Below are 26,859 nucleotides of genomic sequence, written 5' to 3' on the forward strand. Positions count from 1 at the left end.
CATGAAGTTCCTGGTGTGGACACTCAATAGACATTTTTGCCTGTGATGATGACATCTTCCTTTGCAAGCTGAGTACTTCAGTCCCATTTGACAGATGAAGAAATTGAGGTTTAAGGGAATTAAGTAACTTGCCTGAGATCACACAGCTAGTAAATGGTGGGGTAAAATTGAAGCCAGATGTGTCTCTCTAGCTGGGCCGACTTCAGAATTCACTAGATTGTAATAATCTTTAGTACCCGTGCATTCACAATTGTTAGTAACTCATCAGGGTTGTTAATCCTTAAATTCAGGGACTCTGTTCTGAATAGAGTTGTTATTGCTGCTACCAGAAGGGGGATTTTCCTGGGCTCTGGGAGCCAGGCACCTTGAACAGCCTGTTTTTCACATCTCTTGAAATACCTTTCTTCCCCTTAGGTTCTCAGTTCCACCCTTCCTAGCGGAGTCGGGCAGTTTCACCCCTTTGAGCTTCATTGTCCTCATCAGTGAAATAGGAGCAGTAATAATAATATTTATCTCAACGGGTTTTTCTGAGGATTAAATTAGCCATGCATTTGTGTTTAAGTATGCAGTTTGTACAAATCATTGTTAGAGATATAAGTGTTACAATGAAACGTTTCTCTCATTGTAGGTCTTCTTGAATTTTCTGTGGGGAAATTTACATACTTGGAGCTCAAGAAGCCCTTTCCAGAGGAAGCTATTTTGCGTCATATTTCCAGCAATGTTACTTTTCTTATTTTCCAAATACATTCACAGTATCAGAATACAACAGTTTCTTTTTCTGAGGTAAGTACAAAGAGTTACTTCCATAAAAGCCATTTCCACATTTTGGGGTCTTGTATTTAGCGTGAGCGTTAGAAATTTTTTTTTTTTTTTTTTTTTTATAGACACTTTTTTTTTGGCTGCGTTGGGTCTTCGTTGCTGCGTGCAGGCTTCTCATTGCAGTGGCTTCTCTTATTGTGGAGCACGGGCTCTAGGCGCACGGGCTTCAGTAGCTGCAGCGTGCGGGTCAGTAGTTGTGACTCGCGGGCTCTAGAGCGCAGGCTCAATAGTTGTGGCGCACGGGCTTAGTTGCCCCATGGTACGTGGGATCTTCCCGGACTAGGGATCGAACCCATGTCCCCTGCATTGGCAGGCGGGTTCTTAACCACTGAGCTACCAGGGAAGTCCTGAGCATTAGAATTTGATGCCACTTTATGTCTTAAATTTTTTTTCTTTTTTTAACAGGAAGGGAAAAAAAAGAGTTTATTTACACGTACAGTGTGCGTATATGTGGGAGAACGCAGTAATGCATAATTCCAAGAGGTGGTTAGAATTTGGGGCCCCTATACCATCTTAACAAAGGGTGATAAATTTGTGGAGAAGTGTATGTCTTAAATTTTTTTTTTTTTAAATCAAGATTGGGTCCTGTCAAGTTAGTGGTTTAGACTGGCTAAGAGGTGAGTATCACAGGCCTTTCTTGAGTGGTGACCTAAAGAGGGGTGATGCTCCTGAGTTTGGGGGAGGGTGGCTTGTACCAAATGTCTCCTGTCTGCGGTTAAGCTTCCCTCATACTTCCCACCTTTTCTTTTTCTTACCCTACTGTGTCCTCGGTGATTTTTACCTGAGAGTACATTTTAATGGGTTTGCTTTGTCGTTCAGCCATTTAGTGTTGAAGTTTATTAAGACTCCTGTAGGATCAGCTTTCTTCTTTGGAGTCTCATGGAAACAAAAGAATCCTAACACTCAGTTTTAACCAGTGCAGTGCTTTGCTTCCAGCGGCATTGAGGACCCTGTTACAGAGGTCATCCCTACACCCCTGAACCTCAACCTCAGCTCTGGGAAGGTTTTCAAATGTCCTGGGTCAGCTTAAGCTATTAAGGCTCTGCCATTTATGTTAACCTTTTACAAATCTATTTCTATTTAGTCTATATGACCCCCTAGACAAATAAATGAATTTCACTCTGTATAAAGTTGTGCTGCATTTTTATTTGTCCTAAGCCTACCTTCTAATATTCTGGTATTTGCTAAACAGAGCTGTCTTAGTCCAATTCCTATATATCTTATGGGCATGGGTCACAGTATCTTTCAAACTAAGTATTTGGTATTTTTTGTTCCTGCTTTCCTGTCTCTGCCACAAAGGTTTTGAAGTTGTGTGTGGTGATCTGATAGACTAGAAACGGAAGGGTTTGTTCAAGGAAAAGAGGAAGGAGTAAGTTATGTTAATTGAAGAGATAACAGTGTCTATGACCCATATATATATATGTTTTTTTTAATGACCCATATATTGATTTTGCCTGAGTTCTTTGCAGCCAGAGCAGAAATCAAAGCATGTTAAATTTCATAACTTTCTTACATGCCAGTTCTTGAGGGGAAGTGAAGTTTTTTTCTGGCACTAAATTCAAATGGAAACTTTCTATTCAGGCCCTTACATAGGATGCATAGTAAAATGGCACAGAGATAATTTCCTTCTTAATAATATCATAGCAGAGACAACATTTGAAGGAAGAGAAAGGATGGAGAAAAAAGGCATTTATATTTATTGCATGCCCACTGTGTGCTAGGCCAGCGATCCTTAAGCTCCTGGGGCCATAGACTTGGAATTTGCTGAAATCTCAGGACTCTCTACCTGGCAAAATGTATGACTTCATCTGTATTATTTCATGGAGACCTCTGGAAACTCACTGGGCCTTTGGGGCTCCTAGTTAGGAACCCTTGCATTTGGTTTTCCACGTAGTTAATTTAATTCTCGTAACAGTTCAACCAAGTAGTTCTAATGCCTATTTTTGCATTTGAGGAAACTGAGGTTAGATAAAGGGAGGCCAGCATTACTAATGTGACAAAAATGGCCTAGATGAATAGCATCTTGGTCCTCGATTTTCATGCAGAAAGGATCTTAGTTATCCTGAATTATAATTGTGTTCCTTTCTTGGACTGCCTTTAGTTCTCACTGTATTTATACTGCTGAGAAGATGATAACCAGAACTGCACATAGCTCTAGAAGTGAGTCTGTGAAGAGAACTTTCTGTTGTAACTTCCTGATGAAGTGTGGCACTTTGGAGTTTTTGGGTCATCTTGGCAGTTACTTCTTTGAAACTGCTGACCCTGTAGTTCCTCACTTAGTATTTGGGTCATTCTCTTTTACGCTTGTCAAATTGAAACCCATCTGGCACTTTTTACTATTTCCTTAGCTTTAAGAAAACACTCTGAATCTACTACCTCTTAACTTAATACTTTGTTATTCAAAAAGCTTTCCCAGCATATGGGAGCAGGGGATAGGAGAGTGGCCAGGGTGTGAGGAAGGGTTAGAACAGGGCACAAAGAAGGTGATCTGTGTGTTCACTGTCTTGGTTGTGGTGATGGTGTCACAGGTATCTACATTTACCAAAACCTACCATTAGTATACTTTATGTGTAATTTATAATATGTTACTTACAACTCAGTTTTTTTAAAAAGCTTTTCAAGAACTGAACTCTTTGGGGGCAGAGCTTATATTTTTGTCTTGGTAGTGGTCAAGTTAATTTGTATATCGGGACCACAAATGGAGGCTGCCCCAATGGCTTGGTCCACGTCACAAATCTAAACCTAAGTCAGCCTGCACTTACAGGGAACCCCTGTCAAGGAAACCTAACTTACACTGACCACAATCTTCCCGCTCAGCTTAGCCTAGAAAACAGGACCCGCTCGACTTCTAAGGAAATGCTGACCTAGCCAAGCATGCCCTTCTAATGCTCTAAAAAACTAGTTCATGCCCCACATCCCTTGGGAATAGGACTCCACAGCTAGTGAGACACTGTCCTCCCCCAATCCGTGGGTTGTTCTCCCTTGAATAAAGGACATCAGACTCATCACTAAATTGTTTTAGTTTTGTCATTCACCCAGTAGTCCTTACCCAGTAGTCTTAGCACTTGACATAATAGATCCTGAGGGAATTGAAAAGCTTGGGGATTTTTCTGTGTATCTGTTATTCCTGATCAAAGACGTATATTTTATTTTATTTTATTTTATTATTATTATGTTTTTAATTTATTATTTTTTTTGCGGTACGTGGGCCTCTCACTGTTGTGGCCTCTCCCGTTGCGGAGCACAGGCTCCGGACGTGCAGGCTTAGCGGCCATGGCTCACGGGCCCAGCCGCTCCGCGGCACATGGGATCTTCCCAGACCGGGGCACGAACCCCTGTCCCCTGCATCCGCAGGCGGACTCTCAACCACTGTGCCACCAGGGAAGCCCAAAGACATATATTTTAAATAGTTCCTCCATGTGTATGTGTGGGCACGTGCACATGGTGGTGAAAAGAATTCTTTAATCATCTAAGGAAGGTCTGTGTTTATTCCTTTTTGCTTTGAGAAGCTCTGGAGTAGGCATGCACACTAGATCCGCCCCAGAATTTAAGCACTCTGCTCAACTCCCGATTCATGATGACTCTTCTTTCCTTATTGCAGACTCTCCTTCCCAATGCCTCGGGAACAGGCACTGACAAAGGACTGGTTTTCATTCTTAGACCAGAGCAGAGTATATGCACTTGGCACTTGGAGACTTCAGACCCTGAGCCTGTCCAAAATGTGGCCATTCCACTCTCCTACTCGGAAAGCGGTAACCTTTCTATTGTCGACTCCCCATTACTCTCCAGAATGTGGGACTTGTGTGTGAAAATTTAGGGAAAACTATAATCCTATTAAAAGTGTTTATTGTAAGTACAATACCTTGAGTCAGAAAGGTATTAACAGCAGGGGAGTCAGAGAATTAGCAGGATGACTGAAAGCCCAGGTAGGGAGTTGGAGAACACACTTATTCATTTGGAAAACCTTTAAGGAGCCCTTGGAGAAGCCGGAACAGAAAGACAAGACATGGTCCTTCACACATTAGTTGGTTATCGGAGGCCGAGGAAGACGTGGAAGAAGAATGGGGTGTTTGGAGGATGGTGAACAGTGGGTGTGGCTGGAGCCAGGATGTGAAGGGCCTGGTGTACAATGTGAGGTTTGCACTCTATGCTGAGGAACATAGCGAGTTTTTTTTTTTTTCTTTTTTTTTTGCGGTACGCGGGCCTCTCACTGTTGTGGCCTCTCCCGTTGCGTAGCACAGGCTCCGGACGCGCAGGCTCAGCGGCCATGGCTCACGGGCCCAGCCGCTCCGCGGCATGTGGGATCCTCCCGGTCGGGGGCACGAACCCGTGTCCCCTGCATCGGCACGTGGACTCTCAACCACTGCGCCACCAGGGAAGCCCCCTAGCGAGTTTTTAAGCAGAGGAATGATCTGATGCATTTCACCTCTTAGAAAGTTAACTCTAGAAGCAGTGTGAGGAGTGGGTTGGAGAGGGCATAGCAGAGTCAAGACAGCACAGCTTTCAGGACTCATAGTGAGACATGAAGATGCGAACAAAGGCCCCTAGAGGGGGATGGAGAGGAGGAGTTGGGTTTGAGATATTCAGAAGGTGGAATTGACAAGACGCAATGACCAGTGGTTATGGATTGTAAAAGTGGGGGGAGCATGGGCTTCCCATTTGGGCAGCTGGGAGGTGGTTTTGCAAAACAGGCATGGAGATAGGGTTTTTGTGGTGCTGGATGTTTTAGGGGGTTGGGGTGAGGTAGATGGTGACTTCAGTTTGGGACACATTGAATCTGAGACCCTTATAGGACACCTGGATGGAAATGTATAGTAGGCAGTTTAAAATAAGGGCCTGGAGTGGAGGTGTGAGGTTAGATATCCAACTGAATAGTTGTTAGTAAAAGCCATGGAAGTGAGTGAGATTGTCCAGGCATGAACTTAGAGATTTAGGGGGGAAAAATAATAGCAGATAACTTCCTAGTGCCTACCACGTGCCAGACTGTTTCTGGGGGATGCTAACTGCTGAAGAATAATTGTAAGACTAAGGAGTAGACAGGAAGGTAAGAGGAGAGCCTGGACATCCTGCATTAAGTAAGGAGTGGTAAATAGTACTTTGCAGAGAGATCAAGAGAGTGACTGAAAGTGTCCATATGATAGCACAACCCAGAGTCAGTGGTGGCCTTTAATGAGAGTCATTTTAGTGGCACAATGAGGGTGAAAACTAGATTATAGTGACTGAGGAGTGAAGGTGAGGGAAGGACATTTACATTCTTTTAAAGTTTGGTAGTAAAGGGAAGGAGAGGTTGCAATAACTAGTAAAGGAGGTAGAAGCCAAAAAGTGATTGGAGTTGAAGAAAGACAGTGTTACGTAGCAAAAGGGTAATTACCTGATTGAAAAATGATAGATTTCAAGCTTCCCTCAGGGTCAGTGCACAAGAAAATTTATGAACAGTGGAGTGTCAATTATAGTACACATGCTTTTCTCAGGTGTGGTAAATACTTGTAAATGCAGGGAAAGGAGAGTGTGAAAGAAGAGCGTAGAATTCTGAGGAAGGTTCCACAGAATATTGAAACAGTGCACACTGGGTATCTCCATTCCAAATCTGCAGAGTTCCAGCAGTTTATGGAAACTAAGAACCAGCTGTGGGAATGATTGGATGAGTGTATGAAGTTGAGATCTTAAAAGCCTTTAAATGGGTTTACCTTGTTCTTAGCTTCTCCACTTGAGTCCACTGTATACAGTTCTTTGCATGGAATTGAAGTAATGTCAAGTGACTTCTTTAAGTGTTGTCTTGCTTGAAGTTTATGAATAGGATTCCTAATAAGAAAAGAAGAGCTGTTTTAACCACATTACTAATGTAACTTAAATACCCCCAATTTATTTTCTGTTTAATTATACATATGCTATTCTAATACGTGGTCTTGGGGTTCTTGAGATTTTTAAATTTTTACTCTTTTATATATACACATTTACTCTTTTATATATACTTCCAGCAGTGAGGATGACACCATCTTCCTCCCTGCTGAAAGAGTCATGTGAAAAGTGGACACCCTTCTTCTGCATACTAAAATCTAATAAAAACTTCTCTATGTAGGAAAGGCACACATTCAACATTTGGCCTACAGTTTCAAGGTGTTCATAGAGCCCCTGAAACCCACTCTTGGACCCCAGCTTAAGAATCTCTGCCTCTTCTGACCTTTTTAACTCTAGTGCAGAGGTTGGCAAACTCCAAAGTGCAAGACAAATCCAGCTTGTTGCCTGTTTTGTACATAAAGTCTTATTAGAACATAGCCCAGGGACTTCCCTGGTGGTCCAGTGGTTAAGACTCTATGCTCCCAATGCAGGGAGCCCAGGTTCTATCCCTGGTCAGGGAACTAGATCCTGCACGCTGCAACTAATGTTCCGTGTGCTGCAACTAAGACTCGGCACAGCCAAATAAATAAATAAATATTAAAAAAAAAAAAAGAAAAGCAACTAAAAATCAGATACTTAAAAAAACCCCAAAAGAACACAGCCCATTTGCTTACATATCATCTATGGCTGCTTTCCTGCCACAAGAGCAGGGTTGAGTAGTTGCCACAGAAACCATCAAGTCTGAAAAGCCTCTAAAATATTTACTATCTGGCCCTTTACAGAAAAGGTCTTCTAATCCCTGTTCCACAGCCCGTAACCTCAGTTAACTTTACCCTTAGCCCATGAGGTAGTGCAAAACTAGAAGCTGTCTATTTAACTTCTATATTGGGAGTTCTTATAAGGGGTGGGGGGTCTGTTTTTCCGAGTGTGGTTTGAATATATATGAATTCTATGTTAAGTAACTTCCTTGTTTTCCATCCAGATCCTATCCCTGGTGGTTGTAATTTGGAGTTTGATTTAGATATCGATTCCAACATTTACCTGGAGTATAATTTCTTTGAAACAACTATCAAATTTGCTCCAGCAAACCTAGGTCATGCGAGGTATGTCTGTCTCCCGACTCCTAAAACTCCTTTTAGGACGTGCATGGCTCGCTGTTGTGTAAATTGAGTAAATTCTCTCAGAATCCATAGTGTCTCTTTAGCAAAATGGAGTTGCTTAATTTTTTGGGGGGAATGGAGGTAATTTAAGCTTTGTTACTAATACTCGAGCTGTCATTTACTGTTATTGTTGTTTCCCTTCATTCTTAGGAAGAGCCAGATGTTGAGCCTTTATTATGAGCTTAAGCGTACATCTTAGTTTTTGTAAAGAGTTTTAAATATAGAAAACATTCTGGAGGCATGAAACTCTCATATGTTTTGTAAGGATTTTATTATTTTAATTAACATTCTGCCCTAGTTTCTACTTTAATAGTAATGTAACTATTGTAATGTAATGTAACTATAATATAGTATATATTAACTTATTGTGTATATTGTAATGTAACTATAATATAGTATATATTAACTTATTGTGTATATTGTAATGTAACTATAATATAGTATATATTAACTTATTGTGTATATTGTAATGTAACTATAATATAGTCTATATTAACTTATTGTAATATATTGTAATGTAATGTAACTATAATATAGTAATGTAACTATAATAGTAACATTTGAGTAACATTTGAAATGCTCCCTGTGTATCATCCATGGTGCTGCTGAGTGCTGTGTGTTGTCATTTAATCCTAACAATTTTATGAAGAAGGGGCTGCTGTTCTTATTTTACAGAAAGGCCCCCTAAGGGCTGTTGAAATGAAGTGACTTGCCCACATACACACAGCCAACAAGCAGCAAAGCGGGCAATTGACTCAACCTGACTGCTACTCACATCTGGTTATGTAACCATACATACTGCCTCTCCTTTCTTGGTGGTGCTAAACTTGGAATCGTTGTTGCAGAAGTTTGAAGTTCCAGCTTTTGGTTCCTTTTTATAGATGAGACTTGCAGCACAAGAGATTGACGTTCAGTTTTGTTGTTTGACTTTAGAGGCGCAGATGCTCCACCGTGTGACGTCAAGACGGGCCAGGACTCCAGGTGGAGGTTACAGTATGACGTCTATCAGTATTTTTTGCCGGAGAACGACCTCACTGAAGAGGCATTGCTAAGGCACCTGCAGAGGATGGCCGAAGTGCCTCAGGTACAGGCCAATGCTGTCAAGGTAAATCTGACTCTCAGTAAATCTGACTCTCATAATTTGTGGCCAGACTGTGATGCCTTTGTAAGAGTTGAGAAGGGGAGAAGCTACCAGGAGCTTTTTTTTTTTCTTTTAAACTGTTTTCTTGGTTTATCTGGGATTCTCACTTTTTCTCTTTTATTTCATTATCACCTTGGGAGTCATTGCTAGTGATATCCCTAAGTAACGTTGGCTTTTGAGGAGATGCGTGTAAATTTTGTTATGTTTTAGTTGCAGCCACATCTATGACTGGTAATCTTGAGCTATGGATGGAAGTGGGTGGTAATTTTCTATGTACTCCCATAACTATTAGATTAAAAATATTTGGCAAGTCTAAAGGTTATAGTGTTTTGAGAAAAAGTAATGTGAAACTGTGTAACGATATACACGTTATCTTTAATATTTAAACCCAAATGCAAAGTTTCTAACTTGAAGCGAAAATTTTCTTCGAGCTTTTGAAACCCCTGAAAACTCTTGCGACTCCAAGGGTGGGGACAGGCCAGCAGCCTTGGCATCATCTGGGAGTTTGTTAGAGTTGCAGACTCTTAGGCTCCACCCCAGAGCTATGGAATCAGCCTCTGTATTTATGATCCCCAGGTGATGCCTATGCAAATTAAGACTTGAGACTCATGCTCTAGATCATTTTTGTGGAGGGCAGGATTTTATCTTTATGTCTTAAAGGGTGCCTGATATCGGTCTAATAAACAAGGTCATCTGTCAGTCTAGTGGTTGGTGGGTAGAGTTTTTCTAGACTGCTAAGATCTTCCTAGAAGGTTGTAGATTATCAGATTACATAGAAAGAAGCGATTGAAACTGGCTGTCTGTGATTAGCCTAGGGGTTCAGCCTGTTGCAGAGTAGGATCTGATTTTGTTGCTGTGTCACCTAGCATGTCATTGCCCCATGCTAAAAGGGAGCCTTGTACAAGAAAACTCAATTGTTCTTATTCACAAATTAGGAAGCTCTATTGGCAAAGTTTGCCTTTGTACATAGGAAATTTTGAAGACCATTTTTATTCTTATGAAGAACGTAAGAATTCTTATAACAGAGTCTTTTTAGTTTACTTCTTAACTTTTGGTTAAGAGCTAGAATATCACGTGCCAGGATTCAAGGAAACCCTCAACGACTAATGAGGGCATGTCAAGAAGACTCTGGAGCCTGCTTTTTCTGATTGTTTTTTGTTTTCTTTAGATTTTTTTTGATGTGGACCATTTTTAAAGTCTTTATTGAATTTGTTACAATATTGCTTCTGTTTTATGTTTTGGTTTTATGGCCGCGAGGCATGTGGGATCTTAGCTCCCTCACCAGGGATTGAACCCGCATCCCCTGCATTGGAAGGCAAAGTCTTAGCCACTGGACCACCACGGAAGTCCCTGGAGCCTGTTTGAAGAGGGTCACACTGGCCATCTCTGGGACAATTCAGTCATCAAAGAGAATGTGATTGATTATGCCTTGAATAAACAAAAACACGTCCATACTGATACTAAAAAAAGAAAAAGGAAAAATGCTCAGTTGCTACCGTTGGAGCAACATACACAAAATTATACTCTGAAAATTAATAAAGGGAAGGAATTTACCCTGCCTTTTTAAAAGGAGGATCTGTAATTCACTCCCGGTTGATAAGAGAAAGCTCTGCTTTACAGAAGTATGCCAGCTAGTAAATGTAGAAGGAATAATAGAATTAGAAAATCTCCATTTGCTGACCCTCAGTGAAATAATTCAGGCAAGGATCACCAGGTGAAAGAGTGCTGGGGGGAAGGATATTCCCAGGATACCTAAACAGCACCCTCAGATTAATTCTAATTGCAAAGGGAAAACTACTTTCAGAGTGGAGTGATCCGATGGTCTCTACCTTATCCATGTGGTCAGAGTTAGCTTTGCTGATAGTAGGTGAACCTGCATTATGTGCTCATGTGAATGTAGGCTGACTTTATCGCCATAACCTATGGAATAGTCTAGCAAAACAGGTTTAACTTGACTTCCTGTTTATAGGAGTTCCTGTTTACAAGAAATGCATAGGATCAAAGTACAAGTTAGACATCTTGAGCACAATCTGATAAATTCAGATTGTGGAGTAATCTGTAAAATAACTTCCTTAATCTTTCAAAGGTGATTCTGGATTGCAGAAATTGGAGATAAACATCATACATGAAACTTGGTTGGATCTTGGTTAAGGGGGAGAAAAGCTATAAAAGACATTTGGGAAAATTTGAATGTGGACTGTGTATTAGATAATAAGAAATTATTAATTTTCTTAGGTGAGCTAAGGTATTGTGAGCACCTATCCTTGTACTTAGTACCTTGCTATTCAAAGTGTGGTAGATGAATGCATAGCGCTGCATCACCTGAGAGATTCTTGGAAAAGCAGAATCTCAGGTACCTCCTCTGACCAGAAGAATCAGAATCTGAATTTTAACAAGCTCCCCAGTGATTCATAGGCTATTAAGTCTGAGAAACACTGTGTTAGGACATGCATGCTGAAGTATTTAGAAGTGAAATGATTCCTGTAACTTACTTTAAAACGGTTCAGTCAAAAACTGTATATATACGTGGGGTGGGGAGGAGCAGGAGGGAGGGACAGAGAAGCAACTACACTAAAGTAAGAACAGCTGTTGAATCTAAGTGGGGTATATAACGTCTTCATTGTATTATTCTTTGAACATTGCTCTAAGGTTGAATGTCTCATAATAAAAACTTGGGAGAGTAGGAGGTAATGTTAACATTCTGTTGGACTTGACCAATCCTTTGCCCAGAAAACATATTTATTTATTTATTTATTTATTTTGCGGTACGCGGGCCTCTCACTGTTGTGGCCTCTCCCGTTGAGGAGCACAGGATCCGGACGCGCAGGCTCAGCGGCCATGGCTCATGGGCCCAGCTGCTCCGCGGCATGTGGGATCTTCCCAGACCGGGACACGAACCCGTGTCCCCTGCATCGGGAGGCAGACTCTCAACCACTGCGCCAGCAGGGAAGCCCCAGAATACATAGTTTTGAAGGCTAAGCACTATATTTAAACAGTAGAAGTTTTCTAAGAGGCTCCTAATTATTTACTTCTGAAACCCTAACATTTCGTTTTCTCACTTCTGTTAGTAGGAACATATCTGTGTATTAGGGCTACGTGGGGCTTTTGTTTCTCCTATTATATTTTTCCCCTATTTAAAAAACAACCTTTAAAAGGGAATTTTTTTTTTTTTTTTTTTTTTTTGCGGTACACAGGCCTCTCACTGTTGTGGCCTCTCCTGTTGTGGGGCACAGGCTCCGGACGCACAGGCTCAGCAGCCATGGCTCACGGGCCCAGCCGCTCCGTGGCATGTGGGATCCTCCCGGACCGGGGCACGAACCCATGTCCCCTGTATCGGCAGGCGGACTCTCAACCACTGCGCCACCAGGGAAGCCCTAAAAGGGAATTTTTGAAGTGAAGGACTACAGGATAACACAGCTATATGTGATTTTTCTTATTTCAGAGCCTGTTAGACAAAAGTAAGTGGGTGCTCTCTGTGAGATGTTAACCCACACGGCCTACGTCAGCTCTGTAGCTCGCAGTGACCACTCATGTTTGTTGGACACTTACTCTGTGCTAATTATTGAGGGGAGACTAGTGAGCAGGATAAATAAGGTTCCTGCCCTTATGTCATTTACAGTCTAGCAGACGAGACAAAAATTCTTTTCTTTGTCCTAACTAGCACATTTTACTTAAATCATTTATTTATATCACATTCTACTTAAATTATTAACATATACAAGATCTTTAGATGCATTTTGTGTAAGAGCTTGTTCATATCAACATGTACAGACTGTGCAGGACAATCTCTTGACAAAGTCCAATGGGTTGGCAAACTGTTATATGTAGGATGGATAGCACAGGGAACTATATTCAATATCCTGTGATAAACCATAGTGGAAAAGAATGTGAAAAAGAATAGATATATATGTATGTTTAACTGAATCACTTTGCTGTACAGCAGAAATTAACACAACTTTGTAAATCGACTATACTTTAATAAATTGTTTTTAAAAAGCCAAATGGGCTAGTGTATATTTTAAACAAGAATTGTACTTTCATATTAGAATTTAATAGCACATGTAGGTGGGGTTATAATAGAAAAGCTTGTGGGTTTTTTTTAAAATTAATTTTTATTGGAGTATAGTTTCTTTACAATGTTGTATTGGTTTCCAGTTTACAGCAAAGTGAATCAGCTATACATATACATATATCCCCCCTTTTTTGGATTTCCTTCTCATTTAGGTCACCACAGACCATAGAGTAGAGTTCCCTGTGCTATACAGTAGGTTCTCATTAGTTACCTATTTTATACACAGTATCAATAGTGTATATGTGTCAACCCCGATCTCCCAATTCATCCCCCCCTTCCCCCTTGGTATCCACACATTTGTTCTCTACATCTGTGTCTCTATTTCTGCTTTACAAATAAGATCATCTGTACCATTTTTCTAGATTCCGCATATATGCATTAATATGAGATATTTGTTTTTCTCTTTCTGACTTACTTCACTCTGTGTGACAGACTCTAAGTCCATCCACATCTCTACAAATGACCCAATTTCCTTCCTTTTTATGGCTGAGTAATATTCCATTGTATATATATGTACCACATCTTCTTTATCCATTCCTCTGTTGATGGACATTTAGGTTGCCTCCATGTCCTGGCTATTGTAAATAGTGCTGCAGTGAATATTGGGGTGCATGTGTCTTTTGAATTATGGTTTTCTCTGGGTATATGTCCAGTAGTAGGATTGCTGGGTCATATGGTAATTCTGTTTTTAGTTTTTTAAGGAACCTCCATACTGTTCTCCATAGTAGCTGTATCAATTTACTTTCCCACCAACAGTGAAAGAAGACATGCCGATGGCCAAGAGGCACATGAAAAGATGCTCAACATCACTAATTATTAGAGAAATGCAGATCAGAGCTGCAATGAGATACCATCTCACACTGGTCAGAATGGCCACCATCAAAAAACCTACAAACAATAAATGCTGGAGAGGGTGTGGAGAAATAGGGTTTGCTTTTTTTAATCTAAACACTAATCGTGCATTATTTTTGGCTTCAGGTGGTTACCCTAACAGCTGATGATAAGACAAGTGTTTCTTTCTCCTCCCTCCGGGGACAAGGTGTCATTTACAACGTCATCGTTAGAGATCCATTTCTAAATACGTCTGCAGCTTACGTCCCTGCTCACACGTACGCTTGCAGCTTTGAGGCAAGGGAGGATAATTGTTCTTCCCTTGGTGAGTATGTGGATTTCAACTGTGCAAATTCTTCTTTGGCTTTGCTGACCTTTATCAACTAGTACAGAACTTAAGGATATTTAAAAGTGCTTTTGTCTCATTCATTCATGCATTCAGCACATGCCTCCTGAGCCCCTCCGTTACTCCACTCTCTGTTCTAGGCACTGGGATAGAGCAGTGGACAAAACAGACAAAATACTAGCCCTCCTGGAGCCTGCATCTTAGTGGGGGAGACAAGACAGACAAGATACATTTGTGAACTATATCGTATGTGAGATACATGACGAGGGTTAAGAAGCAAGAATTAAGTAGGAAAGGGAGATAACCAGTGAGGGCAAGAGAATTTGAGAAAGCATGGCTCGGGAAGTCCATGCTGAACAGGTAGCATTAGGGGAAAGACCCAGGGCGAGGCAGGGAGCCATGGACGTGTCACCGGCGGGGCAGTGGCAGGGGGTGCCAGGCCGAGGGGACAACCAGCGCAGAAGCCCTCAGCTGCGAGCCTGCCTCATGTGGCTGCTGGAGCGGGTGGCCTCGCAGGTCCCAGTTTGGACTATAGCTTTTATTCTGAGAGCAATGAAAAGGCATTGGAGAGCTTGAGCAGATAGTGCTGATTCGTGTTTCAATGGGATCACTCTGGCTGCTTTGTTTCGTTTTGTTTTGTTTGAGAAAAATCAGGGGCAAGAGCAGAAATAGGGAGATTGATCAGTAGACCATCATAGTGTCCAGGAGAGAGAGGATGCTGGCAGTGGGGCTGTTGTAAGATCTTGCTGTTTATGTGTATTTAGCATCTTATTTTGAAACAGTTTCACAGAAAAGATGCAGAAATGGTTCAGAGAATTCTGCATAGTCTTCACCAATGGTCCTCAGATGTTAGTTACCACGTTATGCTGTTTGCTTTTTATTCTTTATCTCTATGTACACATATATATACATTTTTTTTCCTGAAGCATTTGAGAGCAAGTTGCAGACATAGAGACCCTTTTGCCCTTAATGTTTCTATTTATTTCCTTATGTAACTAGTAAAACTATCAAATCACAAAATTAACATTGATATAGTACTGTTATTTAACCTACAGATGTTATCAAATTTCACTAGTTATTCCACCAATGTCCCTTATAACCAGAAGAAAAATTTTTTTTCTGGTCTAGGGTCCACTTCATAATCACATGTTGCATTAAACTGTCTCTTTTATCTTCCTGCATCTGGCACAATTTCTTAGTCTGTGTTTGTCTTTCAAAACCTTTACCTTTTTGAGGAGTACAGGTTATTTATTTTTATAGAACATCCTCCATTTGGGTTTATCTGATGTTTCCTTGTGACTAAGTTCAGATTGTGTATTTTTGGTAGGAATACAAAAGAAGTGATGAAGTGTCCTTCTCTAGAGGCACCTGATATCTGTGTTTTCCATTACTGGTGGTAGTAACCCTGATTACTTGGTTAAGGGTGTCGGCCAGGTTTCTCCACTGTGTAGTAACTATTTTCCCCGTTAAGTATCTTTTCGGGAGATGCTTTGAGTACAGGTCAATAGTCGTTTCTCAAACTCTTCACTTGCTGGCTTTAGCATCTGGTGAGCTTTGCCTGAAACATTTATTATCAGCCGGTTGCCAAATGGCATTTTTCCATGTTTATCATTCCTTTTATGTTTATAGCTGTAGGAGAGGGAGGGGGTCTAAGGACTGAGCCCTGGGTGGTCCAATGATTAGAGGTCAGGAAACTGAAGAAGATCCCACCAAGGAGACCGAGAAGGAGCAACCAGATTGGTGAAAGGAAAGTGTTTTTTGTAGCTAAGAGAAGAAAGTGTTTAGAGGAAGAGAGAGTGTTCACCTGGGTCAGATGCTGCTGACAGGGCAGCTGAGAAGGAGACTGGAAAATGACCATTGGATTTAGCAACATGGAGGCCACAGGTGCCAGTGAGAGCATTTCAGGGTAGCCTGACTCGAGTATGTTTAAGAACAAATAGGAGGAATGAAATTGGAAAGAGTTCAAAGAACTCTTTCAAGGAGTTTTGCTCTAGAGAATGAAGTCTGTCGGTTGGGTTCAAGCCAGGGTTTAATGTTTTCTCTCCTCTGCATCCTGCCCAGTCTTCCACTGCCACACGCAAGATCCTTGAGAGATACAATGCGAGAGACCAGTCAGATATAAGTTCTGCGTTTTTGACTGATGGGCTGTATCTTGTCTGGGTTCCTCCGTTTCCTTTCCCCCAAACTCTTTGCACCAGGGCCCCTCCTAATGAGGGTGAGCTCTGGGACCTGTCTTTCCACGTTAGGCGGGGGGGAGGGAAAGGTCCGATCCTACTGTTCCTCCAGCTCAGAGTTGGGTTCTGTGGCTTTTGTCTTCAAGCTCGATGCACACTTGGATGCCTTTCCTGAGCTTGGAGTAGGGTGGATGGACCCACATTGCCTTTTAATTAAAACCTTGGCCTGTGTCATAGCTAAAGTGATTCCGTCATGATTAAAAACACTAAACATTGGCTCCCCTGTGTCTTCCCCTCCCGCTCACCCCTTTGTCTTCATTTTCCCCAGAATTCCTACCTTGTATTGTCTCTAGATTCTGCTTATGAAATCTCTCCTCTCGGGCTTTACTTGTATGTTTAACTTTTTCTCTCCTTCCTTCCTGGTGCTGTGATCAGAGATTCTACTTAGTTCCTCTCTGCTGTCTAATGTCCTGGAGGAACATATCTAACTGTGTGCCAGTTTTTCTTGGGTTGCTGTCTTTGGTGACTGCACCACTTGCTGGAAACTTCCGCTAGATTTTCACTTGAAAAAAATTATCCCACTGAACGGCATGTTTTTGCTCTAAGGATTGAATCGTAGAACTGCTGTCAGCCGCAGGTCTGAAATAAACAGGATGTTGCAGTACCTCTCATTTCATCTTTCTTTTGAGCTCTTCATTCTCAGAGAAACTGATATGTAGGTATATTTTATGCCCTGCAAATTGTGGTCCTCTGTCTGTGTTCCTTATCTAAATGTAGGTCTTCATGGTATCCATCTGAACACTCAAGTATTTTATGTGTTTTGACGTGTGGTCAGTTTGTAACACTTCACATGAGTTTGCATATTTGCATAGGTGCTTTGTTTTTGTTTTTAGTTCGGGGATGATTTGCTTGTGTTTATCTCAAGGGTGTCATGATGGTGGTGAATTTAGCAGATCTGTTTTTCCCTTCAATAGGGCTTATCTTTCGAATCCTGTTTTTTCTATTTAAGTTTGTGCCGATTGAGGATCACAGGATTTGGATTCTTCGGCATCAGGGAGCATATTGTGCTTCATCATTAGTTACTACACTACATTTTTTTCCAAAGCAACATGTATAATTGAGAAGATTGGTAGTAATTTGTTCATGTGTTACTTATAGAATAATACATCTTCTTTAATTTAATGTGAGTTTTGGTTAAAATCTTTTGTTATGGAAAATTTCAGTGAACCTCCATATATCATAATCTCGCCGTAGCAATTTTGATTCATGGCCGTTATCTTGTTGCAGTTATACACCCACCTGTGTCTCTGTGCGCCCCCCCATCACTGGATTCTTTTAGAGTGGGTCCCTAATGGTCATTTTGCTTACAAAATTTTAGTACAATATGTATATCTTAAAGATAAGTGCTGTTTTTAAAAAATATATATAGCCACAGTATCATTAACACAAGTCGCAATGAAAAATATTGAAGATAATTCCTTAATAGCGTCAGATTCACAGCCAGTGTTTACATTGTCCCAGGCTTCTTAATTGTTTTTCACGGTTTTGTTTGTTTGAATCAGGTTTCAGATGAGGTCTGCACATGGTTTTTAGTTGATGTGTGTCTTAAATCCCCTTTAAGCCATCGGTCTCCCTCCCCCAACCCTCCTTTTTTTCTTGTAGTTTATTTGTGAAGAAACAGTTACTTGTTTTAGGCACGCTCTCTCTCCTCCTCCTTTCCCACTTCTCCCCCATGCCCTCCCCCAAATGTGTCGTGGGTAGTATTGCAGACCTTCATCGGGAAGCAGTGTTGTCTGATTTCTCTTTTTGTGACACCAGCAACCATTGGTATTCACTGCCCACATAGAGTAAGTCATTAGGGGTGGCAAAGATGTTTTTAAAATAAGTTATACACCTATGGAATAAATTATTGTCAGTTCACTTTGCTTTTTTTCATGAAGCTTTGTTCTATATTAATTCAATTCAAAGTATCAAATTCGATGTATTATGCACTCAGTTTTCATTATTTTTAGGAAGAGTATCTACCAAAGTGTTCTTCACTCTTTTTGCCCTGCTTGGTCTCTTCATCTGTTTCTTTGGACACAGATTCTGGAAAACAGGTATTTTGTCTAATATAGTTGCTATTTACATGCCTTGTGGTCTTTTTTCTGAAATGCTGCTGGGGAATTTATGACCTGTAAGGAGATTAAGCAACTGGCTACCTCCACTATCTTCATAGATTTGTAGCTGGGTCTTTTTTTTTTTTTTTTTGCGGTACGCGGGCCTCTCACTGCTGCGGCCTCTCCCGTTGCGGAGCACAGGCTCCGGACGCACAGGCTCAGCGGCCATGGCTCATGGGCCCAGCTGCTCCGCATCACGCGGGATACTCCCAGACCGGGGCACGAACCCGCGTCCCCTGCATCGGCAGGCGGACTCCCAACCACTGCTCCACCAGGGAAGCCCTTGTAGCTGGGGTCTTTTAGTAAAGATTCTACTGAATTACAATGCATTTTGATTTTTTCTCTTTTCTCAACAATGGAATGCAACCTTCTCTTATTAAGAGGGGAATAAAATTTGATTTGTGCATCAAAACTTCAATTGCTAGATTGACTAGTTGACCAAAGATTACTAATTAGAAATCAGGACGTCTGTGTAAAAATATATGTGGATTTTGGTGATGGTGATTGACGTGGTTTCATGTAAATCAGGCTACAGTGTACAGTACAGGGAGGTCGAAATGTCTGCACAGCCCTGGGAGGTTCAGACAGCAAATGGGAACTCCACAGTCTGCTCAGTGAAACCCAATGGGGGAAGTAGAATATGAATTATGCTCATTGAATTGATTTGAATTCTTTGGGCTTTTTTTTTTTTTTTTTTTTTTTTTTTGCGGTACACGGGCCTCTCACTGCTGTGGCCTCTCCCGCTGCGGAGCACAGGCTCCGGACGCACAGGCCCAGCGGCCATGGCTCACGGGCCCAGCCGCTCCGCGGCATGTGGTATCTTCCCAGACCCGGGCACGAATCCGTGTCCCCTGCATCGGCAGGCGGACTCGCAACCACTGCACCACCAGGGAAACCCTGGGCTGACTTTTATATAACTAATGTTTGCAGTTACTAAAAAAAAAAAAAAAAAAAAAATCCTTATATAATTCATTAACAGGCAGTATAATGAGCAGCAAGGGGAGAGTAAACATAATCTTGATCTTATAAAACTCTTTCAGACTTGCTTTAATAAATTGTTTGAAGCAGCAACTCCTTTCCCTCCATTACTATACTTTTTTTCTTGATTGAGAAGAGAATATTGTGAAGAATATTTAATTTCTCGAAGTGTAGAATGATTCTATAATACAGAATTTAATTGTTAAGCTGTATGCAAGGTCCCAAAGGTTTTTTATAGATAGGTTTTTTTATAGATATGTAGGTTTATAGAGATTTATAGGTTTTTTATAGATAAAGGCAGTGGTTGATGTTCATCCTAAACAGGAAAGGATGACTTAAAAGAAGACATAAAAGTCACATTTTACTTTGAAATATATATATTTTTTAACCTTTCAAATTGTATTCTTGCTCATGTAATGAATTGAAATCTAGTCTGTAATTTCAGATCAGACACAATGACAAAAGTACTATTTTTGTTTTAAGTAGGAAGTATAAATATATTAAAATGAGCTATGAAATTAACAATTAACTGACCAATTGAAATTGACCTATATACAAGAAAATGTATCCAATAGTTAATACTTTAATTTGTACCCATTTAATAATATTTACTCCCAATGACTTCTGAATTTTTCCTGTCTTTTAGATAATTATTTCTCTTCTCTGAATGCCCTCATGTGTAAATTCTGGGAACTAAAGCATGTATTTGTAGATAAGACATTTAAATTGCATTTACTAACTGTAGCTTTTGTTTTTTTTCCTTCCTTGGTCGTTTGCTACTAGAACTATTCTTTATAGGCTTTATCTTCATGGGATTCTTCTTTTATATACTGATTACAAGACTGACACCTATTAAATATGATGGTAAGTGAAAATAATATAGTTTGATTGAGTGTTCAGAAAGGAAGGCACCGTTTACACCCACCTTTCCTTCTACAGTTTGACCAGTATTGTGTGTGATATCCTCTTACGTGTGTAAAATAACTGGCCACCTGTGCTCTACACATGTTTTCTAAACTACTCCTTCAGACCTTCTCTCCCGGGTTTTTAATCTATGTTCTGAATTCCTTGGTACTGAGGGAAATGAAGGGCCGTATTGATTATAAACCTGTGTTCCAGCTGTGTGGTGTATTGACCATATGACCTTTACAGCAATCAGAGTGTTAGGATTTTCTTTACCTTAAAACAAACACAACCCCTCCTTCCTTGTCACATTGAACAGAATGCTTGTCACCCCTTCTTCCTCTGCCCCAGTTATAGGTTGTACCAAGCCATGCCTGTCACTAGTCCTTGGAGGTTTAGCTCCCTGGCTGGTTTCCAGCCTCAGGCTGGGCCCTCCCTAGAGAGGGCCTCCCCATGCTGGTTTCACTGCACCACTGATGCGCCTTCGGTGCCTGACCCAGAGAAAGGCTAGGCTGGCTCTGGTAATGGTATAGTGTGTCTGAGCATGCGGTTGGAAAAGCTTCCTCTGATCTAACCGTTCATCCTCTCTCCTTGTGCAGTCCGCCTGGTTCTGACAGCCGTTGCCGGAAGTGTCGGTGGGATTTTCTTGGTAGCTGCTTGGTGGCGATTTGGAATCCTTGTGCTCTGCATGCTGTGTGTTGGACTGGTGCTGGGGTTCCTCGTCTCATCAGTGACTTTCTTCACTCCACTGGGTAGGAGATGTGTAACTAATGTTACGTGTGTTCAGTTCATTGTTTAAAGAGTTCATTTCAGTTCTCTAGTACACATATCCCCTCGTCAGGGATTTGGGGCCTCTCCTTAGAGAGTTCTGGAAATTTGCACTGATAATGTGGCACTTTGGGGAGGGTCAGTACCAGTAAGAATCCCTCTTTCCTCAAAGGCGTTCTTTATAGATAATTCTAGAATGTCTTTGGAGGTAGCTTTGTATCTATTTGTCATGATATGGGCAGTGTGGGTGTGTGTTTCTGTTAGTTGAAATTAAGGGAGCTAAAGGGAATTCTTTATATATGGCAGAATGGTGGTTTTCGTTTTTTATTTGTTAAACCCTGGAACTCTTTCTTCAAGTGAATTTTAAGCAGAAGCCTGATACACCCCACAGATAAATTTGGTGCTGCTCTGATGGCTGCTGAGCTGAGGAACCTGGTGCTTTGTCCCCCACCTTCTCTTTCCCCCTAACCTCTGCTCCCACCCTTTGCCAAACCCCGAGTATTCCCAAAGTACCTACTTGTAGTCATCCTAGGGCAGTAGCAAAGGGATGGTTCTGGGGATTTTTTGAAGTTATTCAATTTCTATCAGTTTTTAAAATCTAGTTAGCTTGCAAGTTAACTTCCTTTTGTAGGGGAGGAAAACTTTTCCTTCCACCCTTCTAGGTTCTTTGGCTGCTCTAATAATTAAATTGACATAAGACAGATCAATAGGAGAAAAACAGATTTAATTTCGTGCCACTGGAGTCCCATAAAAATATAAGACTCAAAGGCAGTCAAGCAGTTGAGACTTATCTGCCATCCCGAGCTAAGAAATGGAATGGAGTTTGGGGCTTCAAAGGGGGGGAGGGCAGTTTACAGGAACATAGGAAGAGCAGATGTTTGCCATGCAGGTAAGTCTTTCAGATAAAAAGTTATCTCTGGTAATTGCTTTCGTTCGGGGCCAGGCCCCTGATCTAAATTCTTTTAGGCAGTTAAGGGAAAGAAAAGTCTTTCTGAATCTGCTGGGTCTTGATTGCCTTTCAGCTCATGCCAAAGGGACACATTTTGGGGTGCCCTATTCTGTTTCCCTTCACTTTGCAGTTGTACAGTAACTTAACATTTCTTGTTTGTTGTCAAAAATGCAAAAAAAGGAGTATCTACACACTACTATATTTAAAATAGATAAACAACAAGGCCCTACTATATACCATGGGAACTATATTCAATATCTTGTAATAATCTATAATGGAAAAGAATCCAAAAAAGAATATATATATGTGTATGTGTGTGTGTATAACTGAATCACTTTTGCTATACACCTGAAAGTAACACAACATTGTAAATCAACTATATTTCAATTAGGGAAAAAAAGGGAGTATCTACATTCAAAAGTATTAGGCTATTTCCTTCTTGTGACAATGTTTAGTTCTTATATAATAATATCAGATTAAAGGTGATGAAAATGTTAGATATAAGAATAGCTGTCTCAAAAAAAAAGAGTGCCTGTCTCTTGAGGCTGTCAGTTCTTGAGAACACAGGATATTGAGTGCAGATGGCTCTCTAAAGATTTTTTTTTTTTCAGATCAGAGAGAATTGGTGACCTGTGTGTTTACTGACCATTCCAGGGCCCTTCGTTCTGATTTTAGCAAACCTATAGCCGAGTTCATTTCCACAGGCCCCACTGCAGGTAGCTTTTTATCTACCTGCAAAGTAGCATTGTTTAGATTTGACTAAATGACAGGTTCCCAGGGATGTCTGTTGAAAATGCAGATTCAGAGCTCTACTCTAGAAGTGCTAAATCAAATACTACTTAATGAGCTTCCTCCCTTTTTGTTAATGCTTAGAGGATGGAGGGATGATGGGTTAGAATTGTTTGCAGTTGATGTATTGAACTATCTTATTTTTGGTAGTTAATGTGTGAACTATCTCATTGCTTAAGGACATTTAGGGTGAGTGTCTCCTTAATAAGAGTGGGTGCAAACTCATTTTTTTTTTTTTTTTTTTTTTTTTTTTTGCGGTACACGGGCCTCTCACTGTTGTGGCCTCTCCCGTTGCGGAGCACAGGCTCCGGACGCGCAGGCTCAGCAGCCATGGCTCACGGGCCCAGCCGCTCCGCAGCATGTGGGATCTTCCCGGACCCGGGCACGAACCCGTGTCCCCTGCATCGGCAGGCGGACTCTCAACCACTGCGCCACCAGGGAAGCCCTGCAAACTCATATTTTTAAGCATTAAAATTTGAGAAAGATTTGGCTGACCTCTCAGATCTAATTAAATTACTGTTTTCACGTTGTTATGTGTCTACCCAAGAGCTTGTACTCTGAAAGGGTCAGTGTTCACATGCCTGGCATCATAACTACTATTTTTTTCAAATTTATTTTACTCAAGTAGAGTTGATGTACAAGGTTGTGTTACATAACTCCTCTTTTTAATCCTGCATTCCTTTTTTTAAAACCACATGTGCATTTTGTGAAGGTTAGTGTAGTTGACCTCGAGATCTGATCCATCCATTCACCTCACTGCAGCATGTTGCAGTTTGCTTCCTGAGAATGTGGGGTCTCCAGGTCAGAGTCCCTCACTATGGAACTCCCCCTCTTTCAGGATACACGGGTCTCAAGATATGGGGCCACCTCCAGTTGGACTGAGTGACAGTGCCAGTGTCAATATGAAATAATTGTCAGATTTATATTCTTGCTATTTAAACGTAATTTATAATAGGAGTTCTTATATATCTGACCTGGGTCACCCCAAGGTGTGCTGGACTTTGGAGAAGGGTTTAGTAGGGCAGATAAGTGGTTGGCTCCCAACTTTCCTGATGCCTGAGGAAATCTTCTCTTCCAGTGTGCAGTGGCTGGGCAGGAAATGCATTGATGGTAAAAACCTATTAAATCGGGCTTCCCTGGTGGCGCAGTGGTTGAGAATCTGCCTGCCAGTGCAGGGGACACGGGTTCGAGCCCTGGTCTGGGAGGATCCCACATGCCGCGGAGCAACTAGGCCCATGAGCCACAACTACTCAGCCTGTGCATCTGGAGCCTGTGCTCCGCAACAAGAGAGGCTGTGATAGTGAGAGGCCCGCGCACCGCAATGAAGATTGGCCCCCGCTTGCCACAACTGGAGAAAGCCCTCGCACAGAAACGAAGACCCAACACAGCCAAAAATAAATAAATAAAGAATTATTTTGCCTTCCTTACTGAATTACTTATTAAAAAAAAAAAAGACCAAAACTTTAATATTAAAAAAAAACCCTATTAAATTGATTTTGCTGCTTATATGGGGGTTCATATGGTTAACTCTGAATGCCACTTATATTTTTTACTTTGCAGTACAAAATCATGGAATCATTGAAATTTGTAGCTAGAAGGGACGATTTGAAGCTTGGGGATGAAGTAGTTCAACCTTCTCATCTTATGGGTTAGGAAACTGAGGCCCAGCATCACAGCTGGTAAATGGAAGAGCTTGGACTAGTCCAGCCTCTTCTAAATTATCCTGGTAATAAATGCAGAGCATTTACCTGCTTGATTTTCCTCCCACCCCTCTACCTTCTTAGGACACTCCCTTCAAAGGGGATTGTATTGACTGTTAAGTGAAAAAAGTCAGTTTATATCTAATTGCTGACATATTCCCTTGTTGTTAAATTAAATCTTCGATGTATGTCTATGTTCACACGTTGAGAAAATGAAATTTAACTTGGTGAACCTGTTGTTTACTCTTGATTTCTTTTTGCTTTTCCAGGAAACCTAAAGATTTTCCGTGATGACTCAGTGTTCTGGGTGACCTTCTCTTCTATAGCTATTCTCATTCCAGTGGTTTTCATGGGCTGCCTAAGAATAGTAAGTGTCATCGGGTCAGTTTATTCATCCTCTTGTCCTGGGCCTTCAGTTGTTTTGCATTTTTATTCACCAGAGAGAGCTGTCTGATTATCTGTATCAGATGATTGATTTTTAAATAGCCTTGTTACTGTGAAAGCAAGAGAAGTTCTAGTTACGATGACCTAGTTACGATGTTTTTTCCATCAAGTGATGCAGGTCATCCCTCTTTTGACAGCAGAAGCAGAGAAGGTAGGGCTTACAGTAATGCAACAATCTGCTGGATTGTTCATTTCAGCCGTCTCTCCAGAAGAATGGTTCTTAATCTACTTAGAATTTATTGTTGAAGTTCTTTCACAGGGAAGATATTTTCTATGATGAGGGAAACTTTTACCAACTGTAGGTGTTGAAGATTGTTTTCAGTTTATATTTTCAGGTAACCTTTATTCAGCTGTAAGACTTGGTCTCTCTTCACATGCTCTGAGGGAGAAGTGATTCCTGGGATTGAGGCCAGTGACCAGAGTTAAAGACTATTATTGTTCTACCAGAGGTGCCACCTAAACGCTTCTGCTCTTCCACAGCTGAACATACTGAGTTGTGGATTCATTGGCGCCTATTCGGTGGTCTTGGCTGTTGACAGTTACATGTACACAAGCCTTTCCTACATCACTTTGAACGTACTGAAGAGAGTGCTCCATGTGGATTTCCGCAGAGCTTTCATAAATGTGCCTTTTCAAACGAATGGTAAGACTCTAAATCCGAGAACCAAGTGATAGTCAGATAGGAATATTGGCCCACCTGTGCTAACAAGAACTCTTGGTAACCAGATTGAAAGATTGAAAGAAGATTAACTGGACAATAGGAGGAAATTCACACCATCCCAATGCTGTAAGAGCCCTGTGTTAATAACTTATGATCATAGGAATGAAGAATTTAAATTTGTAAGGTGGCTGAAAGTCATACTTCTAAAAATCTAGTAAATGAACTTTATTAAGAAATTTCTAAGCCAGGATTACTAAGGTTTATCTGGTCAATTCCCAGTTGTAAGAAAAATGCTGAGAATAAAGCTGTTTGGCACCTTATGAGTTGGGGTGGGGTGAGGGGTGAGAACGACAACCTGATTTTTTTAAGCTATTCCCTTGTTTTCCTCCTATAAAGAAGCACGTCATTTGCTAATCAAAGTGAATTTGGTTTTCAATCAGTAGTTGTATTTTTCCTCAATTATAAGAGTCTACCCGTTAAAGATTTTCCATTAACTTTTTGAAAAAAATGACTACTAAATTAAATGTTCACAAAGATGATAAGCTATGTTGGTTTCAGAAATGTTAGAATAGCAAGGATGGAAAAGCAGGTCTTAGAATTGAAGATGCATAAGCACCATTGTGATTGTTATGAATGTTTAAGGGCAAATCTTTCCCTCTGCTATCCTGAGCCTGCCCTCGTTATTTAAGAGGTTGATGGTAAAAACCTTGAAATCCACATGTCTTGGAAGTTTGACAGTATTTTGCCAAGCCTTCTGCTAGAAGCTCAGTACAATTTGTTGAATCTTTTCATGCATTTCTGTATCCACTCTATGAGTGGGGTGGGGTCCCATATAGGGTGGGATGGCAAAAAAGAGCATCATGACGTTCCAATGATGTACATTTGTGAGATCACTGCCTTTTCCCCCACCTCTGGAGAAACACAGCAAACAACAAACAGCTGTGTCTGTGGGCACTAGTCATAAAATACTGGAATGCCAAGGATCCAAACAACTGATTCCTTTACAACCTGTCTGGACTTTCAAATGCCTGTAATTGGAAACTCCTATTTTAAAATATAAGTCCATAGCTTCCTCACTTATTCCTTGGCTGGTAAGTGAGGATATACATGTATGTTTGGACCAACTT

At 41.0% G+C, this 26,859-nt stretch overlaps 1 protein-coding gene across 1 annotated transcript in view; it reads left to right on the top strand.

The window, feature by feature from the left end:
* Positions 1–26,859, top strand: part of TM7SF3 (transmembrane 7 superfamily member 3) — a gene marked incomplete at both ends in the record, with an annotated part of 36,997 nt that overhangs the window by 9,753 nt on the left and 385 nt on the right. Inside the window, 10 exons of the mRNA XM_079714871.1 lie at positions 629–783; positions 4,421–4,571; positions 7,640–7,760; positions 8,751–8,922; positions 14,009–14,186; positions 18,394–18,480; positions 20,302–20,382; positions 21,021–21,173; positions 24,897–24,994; positions 25,552–25,714. Of these exons, the coding sequence (XP_079570997.1) occupies positions 629–783; positions 4,421–4,571; positions 7,640–7,760; positions 8,751–8,922; positions 14,009–14,186; positions 18,394–18,480; positions 20,302–20,382; positions 21,021–21,173; positions 24,897–24,994; positions 25,552–25,714 (1,359 nt within the window). The remainder of the gene's footprint in view (positions 1–628; positions 784–4,420; positions 4,572–7,639; positions 7,761–8,750; positions 8,923–14,008; positions 14,187–18,393; positions 18,481–20,301; positions 20,383–21,020; positions 21,174–24,896; positions 24,995–25,551; positions 25,715–26,859) is intronic.

Source organism: Hyperoodon ampullatus (assembly GCF_949752795.1).
Source record: "Hyperoodon ampullatus genome assembly, chromosome: 11".
Lineage (NCBI taxonomy): Eukaryota > Metazoa > Chordata > Mammalia > Artiodactyla > Ziphiidae > Hyperoodon > Hyperoodon ampullatus.